Source organism: Ptiloglossa arizonensis, chromosome 5, assembly GCF_051014685.1.
Source record: "Ptiloglossa arizonensis isolate GNS036 chromosome 5, iyPtiAriz1_principal, whole genome shotgun sequence".
NCBI lineage: Eukaryota > Metazoa > Arthropoda > Insecta > Hymenoptera > Colletidae > Ptiloglossa > Ptiloglossa arizonensis.
In genome coordinates this window covers 6,208,646-6,220,777 of record NC_135052.1, presented here as the reverse complement: position 1 = coordinate 6,220,777, position 12,132 = coordinate 6,208,646, and the positions used below count along the sequence as shown (strand labels likewise).

The window sequence follows — 12,132 nt, the reverse complement described above, 5'->3', positions numbered from 1 at the left end:
AATCGCGAATTTAGGTACACAGTGTACGCGAAGATTTTCCCCGGATATAAGCAAAAGAATCGTTCCATCCATTATTTACGTACGAGTTTCGTAGGATAATGAAAACTAAAATTTGTATATCCTTACGAGAATATTACGAGTGTTTTTCCTGTCAAGAATAAGCACGACCTTGTTCGAACTATTTTTAATTGCACAAAATCGACAATTTTTCACTAACGATTCGTGTAACTTGTAACTATACGATAATGTCCGAATTTGGTTATGTTTCGCGTCGTTTTTATCGGGAGAATCTCGTCGATCTATCGACGATACTCTCGCGGAGATACAACGAGAGTGTAAAAATTTTTAGTTCGCATTAGCGGCTGTTGCACAGATACACGAGCGGCGTCGCTTTGAAGCTCGGTAACCGTGCGCCAGTAATACAAGATTAGCTCGCTATTGCGCTTATTCCTCTTGTATCTCGTTCACTCCCTCGTTGGAAATTAATCGGTTCTCGGAATAAAATCGCTGTTGCTTTTCCCTGGTTTTAACAACTCCAGCGTACCCGACCAGTGTCCTTAGATCGAGAGACACACCGTACACTGCTCGAAACAATTAGTGCATATTTATAGGCAATTTATGCAACTGACTCGAAAGCTAAAAATTCCAAATTTACGACACATTTAACACTAGATTTACCAACCAGTCAAGATGACTGGTTCCAACTGCTTTCGTAATGAAATTTACTTTAAGTTCCGTAGCACGTTTCTTGAAGACATTACGACTTCTCTATTCTACACGTGTGACCAATTTCATAAATTCCTCTTTTTCCTCGTCGATTGTTTTTGTTCGAGACACGTACGAGATATACATTAATATTCCGAAATCTGTCGGTAGTTCCAGTGTTAACGAGGCGATTATTATTATTATCGTACATCTACGATGAATTGTACGAAATATTCTTCCGGACTTTTTAATGTATCCTTATTTGTATACAGTTGAAAATATACACTGCGTTGAATAAAATTTTTGCAAATGTAGCGTAGTTCCTAGCGGACATTTTCCAACCGAACGATGATAGCGAACGTGTTAATGTACTGGATGATTAATCGCAATGCGGAAATTCGAAAGTCTCCATATATAGGGAAAGTAGCCACTTTATTCGCAAAACATGCTCTATGTGGTAAAATTGGATTGATAACGTATATGGATGTCGATTTACTATACCTTTCGTGTATAGAAAGTTTCGAATCGCTTTCAACGATGGCACGTTGCATCAGAGCCTTTGAAGTATTAAGTACCTTATAGAGCAACGAAGTTATTCGAGAAACAGACTTTACAGTTATTTCGATCGGTGTATATGATATTTAACATAAGGTAGAATATAGTTACTTCGCAAGACCACCGAGATAATTTCGTGTTCTGAAATTATTAGTTATTTAATCAAAATTATTGAATTTCCCTTGGATTCGATCGAATTGCATATACTTTTCTTAAATGCAGGATTCTTTCTTCGTATAGGTACTAGTTGTCGAACGTTTATTCTAATTAAATATATAATTAAATACCTTTCGCTTTAATTGATTTGAAATTGACCGATACGTTTAATTTCAATAGAAATATAATATCGGTTATTCGTAGTCTAGTAATATCCGATTAAAGGAACGTTCAAAGTCATTTTGACTAACAAAGTATCCAAGATGGCGTATTATAACGGCGGAACGTTTGGACATCGTAACGGAAACATAGAACGAAACGGGAATTCGTTTGTTTTCCATTCCTGAAATAGAAGGTGCGGTCCCTGAGAACATACGACTGTAATTTCTCACAAAACCCCTTCATCTATTCGTAACTGGTGCTTTTGTATCTTCATAAATACCATTCAGATATAAAAAGAGAAAGTTAAAGGAATCGTTGTGTGAAACAACGTTTCTTTCTTTTCCAAGTACGTAAACATAATCTTGTACGAATGTAATCTTTGTATCTATATTTGAAAAATATTTTTCGAGTTTATTCGATTTCATCGCGAGAGATTTAACGAGTAGACAGGTACTATATTTATGATTACTTCGAGTAGAATATTCCGGTACAATTGAATAATTACATTGAAATTTCTATTCTTCGATCAACGTAACATATCTATATATTTGATGCCAGGTAGAATCTATTACCGTAAAATATCATCTCAAAAATATTCTAATGTTCACTCGGTCCCTTTATCGCGAATAACTTCGTACAGCTTAACTTCGTACTTCCTTTGACGGTTAATTAAATTTAAACAACGATGCGCGCCAAGAAATTTCATCGAATTAAATTCTAAACGTTAATATTAAAATTATTGGTCGGTTTACTCACCAAAATGGGCCCTCCATCCTTCAGAGAAGATGAAATTGTGGCACCGAACCACTGAAGCGTTTTATTATCGATCTGACTTAAACCGCTCGACACGCTCGGGTTCCGAACATGATTATTCCCTGCAACCAACAAAACCGTTATTAAACCAAATTCAGCGACGGTCATAAAAATTAGAGTGTGACATATACCTCCTCGTTTGCTCGTTAGACTCATTGCACTCTGTTTTCATTGCAAATTGATTTTCAGATTGAGAACAGCCGAACATTTGAAACGGTCTTTGAAAACGAAAATAAAGTCGCGAAAGATCGGGAAAGTGTCTTCATAAATTATCCACGAGCGAATAAACAGTGATAATTCGCGATAAAATAGGTCCAGATGAGCGAACAATAAATGATAAAATTGAACAAAGTTGTCATTGGAAATCTCGCAAGGATAACGGTTAAATTAGTGATCGTATGAGACAATTGTTTCAAATGATCGCTTCGTTACCGCACTAAAGATACGTATTTTCTGAATATAATTTATAGTACGTATCAGCGATTAAATGAAACAATTATTTCAATCGATCGCATTGTTACCTCGCTAAGTATACGTATCATTTTCTCAATTGAATTGAACGTGTGCGTTGTAAATGTATTTGCTCGATCGTTGCACGATGCAATAAAATGAAACGATTTCCACTGAATCTACAGTTGCAATGCGTCATCCAAGTATTCCTCTAAAAAGCAAGCTTCGAGCAGGTGTCACCGTAGAGAATTCTCGGCAAGTGCACCCCAGACTTTTCTTTCTCGATTTTGCGAACGGAATGAACCCGTTAGCCGTATCGGTCAAGCCTAGCCCTTAAGGGGAACTTGTCCTTCGCTTCCCATCCCTTAATGCGCGAACACTGCTAAAGGTAACGTTCGAACGAGGCTCCCATTCACGACAATATTGCAACATCGTGAAACACAGTAAATGCATCTTTGCTTTGAAAGTAACAATATGCAAGGTATCGTGCATTTTATAATTCACACCCCACCGTGACTTTCCCTCTGGAGCAAAAATATTGCGACGTTTTAGTAAACAATTCAAACTTCCAATCGGTCTATGCAACGATGTCGAACACACAACCCCTAAATCTCTACAATACGGTCCGAAGCCCGAAAATTGATCTCGTTGAAACGATAAAATGGAATTTTAAAAAAGTATAGAATACACTTTTTGAAACATAGCAAATTAATCACTGCTGCAAATATATTGTAAAGTAAAATACAAACGATTTATCGAATCGCCATCATCATTTTAACTCTCAAAACCTGCACTTGATTCGCGTTCGTATACGAGTTTATAATATACCGATGCAGCAACGTTCGTTGTAGTAGCTTCGATGGTAAGTCGGTAACAAACTGACCGAACTACGTTTCATTTATACACGAGTAAATAGTTAAATGGAGAAAGGTTGCTTAAAAAATTGTCCACGTCGCGTTAGCCGTGCCAGGAAGAAAAGCAATCTCCCTAATCGATTCTATCGACGCGTTCAAATCGCCCTCCATTGATATACATGCACCGTGGACGGAGTCTCCGGCCTTACTAATTAAAATCGATGATAAACCGAACACTGGCGATCCCTAATGGGACCCAATTATGAATTATCGGCGCCACACGAGCGAAACTCGCCTCGCGTTCATCGCGGCCCAATTATTTCACCGATTACCACTCTCATTAAGGGGATGTCAATTAACAGGGCTGGATTCAACGCACCGACGCGTCCGACCTTCCCCGAAGTTCCTCAGGTGGCATCCCGCAAGAAATGCCGAACCTTCGGCGGGGCAGGGCCGTAGGTAGAACGACCTTACGGTTTTCTGTATTAGGTAGAGCCGGCTTCTTGCGCGAACACGGTTCCCGGTATCTCAAGACGGCCCACCACGCCACTCCGACACTCTGTGGGGTGTACCTGGAGGAGTTCCTCAAGACGTCTTCGGTCGAGTACCCGAAGAAGTGAGTGACCTCCGAGACCCGCACGAGATCCGAGTCGCTTCCTCGTACGCAAACGGAATCAAAGATACGGAACGGACAGTGGAGCGCGGTTGGCAGCTGAACGCGTTGCGAGATCTATCGATCGGGGGTACGGAACGGACGCGGCCTCCGTACGGTTGTTGCTATGATTTACAACAGAGATTTATGTCACGGCTGGGGTCATTCGTTTGCTATTTTTCAACGTGGACCGTACCGCCTGTAACGCTATACGTCCAATGAACTGTCGATTGGTCAATCGTTCGAATCGTGAATTTTAATTTCCTCTTATCGAATAAAGGAGAAATACTTATACGATCAATTTTCCATTTTCCAGTGTAACCCGATCGAGTTTGAGGTCATTCGTTTGCAATTTTTCAACGTGGATCTTACTAGGTGTAACGCTACACGTGCAATGAACTGTCGATTGGTCAATCGTTCGAGTCGTGAATTTTAATTTCCTCTTATCGAATAAAGGAGAAATACTTATACGATCAATTTTCCATTTTCCAGTGTAACCCGATCGAGTTTGAGGTCATTCGTTTGCAATTTTTCAACGTGGATCTTACTAGGTGCAACGCTACACGTGCAATGAACTGTCGATTGGTCAATCGTTCGAATCGTGAATTTTAATTTCCTCTTATCGAATAAAGGAGAAATACTTATACGATAAATTTTCCATTTTCCAGTGTAACCCGATCGAGTTTGAGGTCATTCGTTTGCAATTTTTCAACGTGGATCTTACTAGGTGTAACGCTACACGTGCAATGAACTGTCGATTGGTCAATCGTTCGAATCGTGAATTTTAATTTCCTCTTATCGAATAAAGGAGAAATACTTATACGATAAATTTTCCATTTTTCAGTGTAACCCGATCGAGTTTGAGGTCATTCGTTTGCAATTTTTCAACGTGGATCTTACTAGGTGTAACGCTACACGTGCAATGAACTGTCGATTGGTCAATCGTTCGAATCGTGAATTTTAATTTCCTCTTATCGAATAAACGAGAAATACTTATACGATAAATTTTCCATTTTCCAGTGTAACCCGATCGAATCTGAGGTCATTCGTTTGCAATTTTTCAACGTGCAATGAACGTCGATTGGTTAATCGACGTGCAATGAACTGTCGATTGGTTAATCGTTCGAGTCGTGAATTTTAATTTCCTCTTATCGAATAAAGGAGAAATACTTATACGATCAATTTTCCATTTTCCAGTGTAACTCGATCGAATCTGAGGTCATTCGTTTGCAATTTTTCAACGTGCAATGAACGTCGATTGGTTAATCGACGTGCAATGAACTGTCGATTGGTTAACCGTTCGAATCGTGAATTTTAATTTCCTCTTATCGAATAAACGAGAAATACTTATACGATAAATTTTCCATTTTCCAGTGTAACGCAATCGAATCTGAGGTCATTCGTTTGCAATTTTTATATGTGAACCTTACTAGGTGTAACGCTATACGTGCAAGGAACTCTCGATTGGTCGATCGCTCGAGTCGTGAATTTTAATTTCGTCTTATCGAATAAAGTAGAAATACTTATACGATGAATTTTCCATTTTCGGTAGTAATGAACTACCGGTTCATTGTTCTTTCGAATTGTAAAATTTAAAATATCATATTCGAATAAACCCGAACATTTTATACAGTCGGTTTTAAATTTTCGATTATAACCCGATCGAACAAGTTATTCGGTCTTCGCGTAAATATACTCGACCGAACTATTACACATCGTGAAACTTTTGTTTTTGTTATTCGAATGGACGTATTACACGTTTCTCTCGTATAGCGTGCGAAAACAGTTTCGAATAAATCGATTCGAAATAAATAAAACGAAACGATCACTGTATGAAACTTGATGCAAATTACTGTTCCATTAGAGACAAGTGAAGCGAGCGATACGGTCGAGATAATTCTCGGCTTAAAAGGAACACCAAATTCAATGCAAAATGTTCGCCCATCAACGTGCACGGGGGCAGCCAACGTAATGAATGGTCGGGACTATCGAGTACGACTGTAATTGGATAAGATCAAGACAAGATCGAGCATTCGACTAAGCTAATTATCGATCAAAGCGAAGTGTCCGGGCGAGCAACGTTGACTAAGGAAGGGAGCCGACTAATTGGACGTAGCGTGGGGTATAATCTTGTGTATGTAGTCGGTGAAAACGTTTCTCTATCGAGCGAGAGCACTTCTGCAGAGTCTGCGTTAATAAGAACGAGGGAAGAGGAACATCCACCGTGGAACGAAATAGAGACCGTGTTACTCTTCAACCGTATGACGGATCGAAATTAGTATTCAACGTTTGATAATCTTCGAGAAATTAACGAGTTCCTATTAGTCAAATATAACTGTAATTGTTTGCTCGTCCATCGGTACGAAAATTTTGGTAGAAACGTTTTTTTTTCTTTCTCCTTTACGCTAGAAATCCTTCACGGTATTATTTTCAATAATCCTTGCACAGTACGTTACAAATACACAAATGAAAATTTAGACTCAATGTTAAAACGTTGAGTACAAATAGGATGCTTATTCATAACGGATAATTCGCAAGAAAACAGAGTCGGTACGATGATAATCGTTCACCACTCGTTTCGATAGTAATTTCTTCAGCAATTTTTCCCAAAGAAATTTGTGTCCTCGACTCGTTGCACAAGATACAATACCAACAACATCGTTCGAACTTCGCTCTTCGTTCTTGAAAAACTATCCTCTGCCGTGACATCTCGAGATAATAACGACTCATGAACAAGAAGGTTAGAAAAAAATTCTTCTCGTCTCAATCCGCATTTTATCTCGATCTAGCACCTCCGATCGATCCAACACGGTTCGGCTGCGATAACGCGAAGTCGGTGCCGGTGATTGCTTGCCGATTGCTTTCGAGCAGTCAATTACTTTCGCGGCGGCAAATTACGGGTCCAGAATCGTGCTCGATCGTCGCGATACGACCGGTACGAGGTGTGCAAGCACGTCTAATTCGCGCCGGCATGATTCCACTAATTTGCATCAGCACATTAGCGTCGGTTCGCGCGGTGCTCGCTGCGCGATCTCGACTTGCCGCGAGAGATCGTATCGCGCGCGTGATTATTAATTTGAACGGCTGTCTGTGCGGAAATTCATGCAGGCTCGTGACTTCATACAGTTCGCCTTTTTGCTTTGCCGCTTGTTTGCTCGAAAATTGATTCATTACGATTCCATGCGTTTCGGATGTCTAATTCTTTTTTTTTTTTCTTGCATCGAATACTCTATCGGGAAATACAATGATGGTTTCGTTGGATACTTGCGAAACGAAACACAGTGACGAACTCTTTCGAAAGCTAAACGTCTCGAAAATTGAAAGATAAATCTTCGTTACGTTTTTAATTTTAATTAATTCGAAATTCTTTCATTTTTATCGATATAATTTCCAGTCTCGAATTACAAAAGTTCATAGCCTCCGACCAAATGAATAAATACTATTCATTCGAACTACATCGCGCAATGTACGCGCATACGGAGAATCGCGAAAATCCAAGTAACACGATTGTATAATTTCCTCGAATAATAATTTAAGAATGTATTCTACGGATGTATCCACGGATGTCGTCGATATTCGTTCGAATCGTAACGCGAAAACTAGAAATGTTCGATAGTTGAATGGGTACGCTTGTTGTTTCGTAACGTTTCCAACGATAACGATGTTGTTTAAAAGTTCAACAACGGTAAGATCGAGTATTCGAACAGTGGACGCGATTCGTGTTATCGTAAACGATTACGTACGTTCGAAGAAAAACGGTTTTTTACTCGTGCTCGAACATTTTTGCAAACGTATCGGTACGTGTATTAAAAGTCGCGAATAGAAACAGCAATCGCGACTCGTAATCCCTAACCGTGGAATACAAAGCCTTGAAACACGTAAGGTTCAACGACAGGGTGGGTGGAAAGTCGCCAAGAATAGAACGTTCTATAACCAGTCGGCCGGTTACTTCGCAGTTACTGAGATTACGAAGCTCCTCGGGGGCTCTGAGAGCGGGTGGAAAGTGAGAATGTGGGTCAGCGACTGCGAACAGCCCATGGAATACGAGATACGGAGCCATCGTTAGCAACACTGAGTTGAGGTACCTTTCAAAGCCCACGGCAAGTGCACAAGTGGAAGAAAGAACCGGAAAACAGATATCGGATTGAGACGGAGGAGACTGGAAGAGTTAATCCGCTCGTGTTCCCATCGTACCGTACCGAACCAGTGTTGCTCGGAATCTCTAAATCCGAGCAATACCAATCTCGAGTGACCCTAGGATTCGTATCTAGATCCAGCGTTGTTCGTTCGGTTCGCTAATGGACTACCTTGCCACTGAACAGTGAAATCCTATTGTTTACGGACGATTTGAAATTACTCGACGCAGAGTGAATTCTGAAAGATGTGCGAGCGATCGTTCTAGGTAGATTTGGACACTTTGAGCTCTCGAAAAGACGAAGTTGCGTTTACTTCGGTACAGTTAACGTTGGAACTACCGACGACGAATGTATTGCTATTCGTATCGGACCGTATAAGTATCTTCGAGGTTGGACGAGTAAAAGGCACATTAATTCACGAGTACCGTTAGTTGTCTATTTTGATAATTGTTCACGAATATTGTAGGCAAAGACACACCGTTAATAATCGAGTCATTTTGAAAAGATGTTCGAAACGAGTCAAACTGATCACTTTGGTAGTTCTAGTGTTAAATATAGGCTAGATTTATCATTTCTTTCAACATTGTACAATGTTTCGCGCAAAATTGAATCACAGCGATCGAAGATGTACGTAAGGATTTATTCTCCTTTTTACCATTCCTTAAAAAATATTTAATTTTTCATATACGAACGTATAATACACGTTCCACATTCGACAACTTTTCTTTCTAATCGGAATATTTCGGGAAACGCGATTCTCAAAATGACCTGAGATAATTCGATTATACGTGAAAATTTGCAAACTTGAGAAAAACGGGGACTTTGTTCAAGTACTATTAACTTCCATTACCATTCTTCCGATACTAAGAATACTTAATCATATACATAATTTTATACGTAGATACTTCTTCAGCTACATCCTAGTAAACTTTTATGCCTAATAAATTAGTTTTCGAATCACTATTCGACGACCTCGTCGAAAGCCTTTCACCTGAATGCCATAGCGATGTACTTGTCTTTTCATCGTTTCGAGAAGCAGAATATTTTATCAGTTTCACCGTAAAAAATTTCGTAACCATATTTCTACGATTGTAAGTTACTAACGAGATCTTATAATAAATAATTGAAATCGAAAGAAGAGTCGATTTTTCCATTCTTTTAAATCGTGTCTGTGCATGCAACACGTAAATCGATATTTGTAAAAACTTGACTCACTATGGGTTTCACTCCCTAAAATGTCGAAACGAACGAATAAATATAATTAATCGGTGATCCTCACCTTTACTATCGAACTGAATCATCGAACATCTGTCGTCGGCTGCTATATCGCATTTGTAAACTGCACCTCCCCTGTAGACGTCAATTTGCGGAGTTTTGGCCTCTGGTGCACCAACGATCGCCCTGTAAAAAAAGAAAACATCGATATCACGCGAATGTCGTGAAATAGCAAACCTGAATATTTAAGAGAGAAACGAGAAACAAATGGGAAACAAAGAAATTTCACAATTAATCCGATCGTGATATTATCGGGTCGTCGATCAATATTCATTATCTCATCGTTAAGGAAAGACGATCATGCGAACGTATTTCCGAGATCGAGGTCAGTGGTCACGAGCTATTTTGAACAGTGGCGCAAGAGTAAGTAACTGATCCGGCCAACCAACGAGTTATTAAACCAGGTAACACAGTTGCTACCACAATTTTTATTCGCTCGATGCAATACAGAACGCATAGGTGCTGCACGATAACCATTTCGTTGTAACAAAACTGTCAATTTTCTACAGAAAAGGCAATTCAGTGGCAAAACGAAAGAACAAGATTTCGATTACTCGATACCTTTCGACACTTCGATAGTTTCGAACACAGAGACAGAACAATTAAAGTAATTAATTCACGCACGGGTGGTAAAGTTTTTACTTAAATGTAATAATAAATAAACGTTGCTTCGAATCTTTTATTGAGGCTTCTTTTCTAAAATTATTAGCAACGAAATAATGACCAAATCGGCAGTACGTTTTGCTCGGTTCTGCAATAAGAACTTACATAGAAACGTTAACGATCTAATCGGTCCGTAATCGCACGAACGGTACAACGAACGGAACAAAGGAGAAAAATGATCTTAAACGGAAATATTATACCAGAATAATTATGAACGAATCGTTATTTTATTTTCACCGTTAAGCAGACCGTCGTTTAATTACCAGCCTAAAAGTAGCATCAACTTAATGAAAGCCTCAACACGTTCAATTATTTTAACGATCGCCTTGTCTGTTAAATTGTCCATTGTGTTTATTGACTTAAGATTTAACGTCTGCCCCACTTTTCTAATGAAGCGTTCTCTCAGAGACTAGAGTACTAAATTGTCATTAGAATTACTAGAAGGAAATTGAAGTCTAAATTGAGTACGAGTGCAATGCACTGGATACCACGATCAATTTTCGTTGAATTATCTTAATGAGCATTTTTCAAGCAGATCGTGATCAATATTACGTACATTTCGATTTAAGTACTTACTCGAGTAAAAAATACGAGTAAATGAAATCGTACAACGCAAAAAACCTTGCTGTTACATACTCGATTATCTTGAATTTATTTCGAGTAAATATTTACCTAACGCGATAAAGTTCTTTCTATTTGTTCCATTGGGAATATGAGTTTTCAAAGAAAAATTTCAAGAATATTTCGAAGAATTTTTATATTTTAAAGCATTAGCTCAACAAAGAGACGACTAATTGTAGAGAAAAATGTATCGATTCTTGTGTTTGACCTGCGAGGATAAGGACATGATCGATACTGCTGGAAAAATAGCTTTCGGATATTGCTGTCTTCATCGAGGTTGATAAATGATATCAAACGCTACATCGTCGAGTATGGTTGGTAGAGAAAACGTTAAATCTGATCGAGGACAAAAGACCGTTCTTCCCATCGAACAAAAGCAACTCTATCGAATTCTTTTGCAAAATATCCATAATTTTCGTAAAAATAAAACTGATCTAACCGAGCAACTACCCGCACAATTCACGAACAGGTAATATATTTTTATCACTTGTGTAAACTTTTCTCAGCCAATCGTTAAAAAAAATTCAAAACGAAAAATACGTACGTAATACCTCTCAACCAAACATTACGTCTATTAAAATTGTTATATCCATGTTATCTCTGTCTAAAATTTACCGAAAACAATTTTTCAAATTCTTACAAACAATGAATATATATATCGGAAAAACTATCGAACTACAAACTAGTATTTATCGTTACAATTATAGTATTTACAATGGCTCGATTTTGCTCGAAATTGAATCAGATCTTGAAGTGAGGATACAAAGCTTATATTTTTATTAAAATCCATTCAACCATTTAGACGCAATCGTGTTAAGAAACGTACGCGCGTGTATAAACACAACTTGGAAAGAATTTCATTCGCTAGCCAAAACGTGATGAGGTTTCGAAACGTGCCTTTCGATCAAAAAAATTGTTTCGAAATTTTCCTCAGCCACTCTACAACTTCCTTATTTCGATCCTCGTTGTCAAATTTATGTTCGCATTGATTTAGAATCATAGACACCTAGTTCAACCATCAGAAATTTTCCAATCTGCGCGCAGATTGCGAAATTCCTAACCGTTCTATTTCTACGCTTCGAACTATAAA

The 12,132-nt window shown here is 38.6% G+C and overlaps 1 protein-coding gene across 1 annotated transcript in view; it reads right to left on the bottom strand.

The window, feature by feature from the left end:
• The window catches only part of If (integrin subunit alpha inflated), a 134,276-nt gene that overhangs the window by 89,498 nt on the left and 32,646 nt on the right, over positions 1 to 12,132 (bottom strand). The window contains exons 2-3 of the mRNA XM_076312916.1: positions 9,763 to 9,884; positions 2,335 to 2,453 (exon numbers count right to left, since the gene is read on the bottom strand). Of these exons, the coding sequence (XP_076169031.1) occupies positions 2,335 to 2,453; positions 9,763 to 9,884 (241 nt within the window). The remainder of the gene's footprint in view (positions 1 to 2,334; positions 2,454 to 9,762; positions 9,885 to 12,132) is intronic.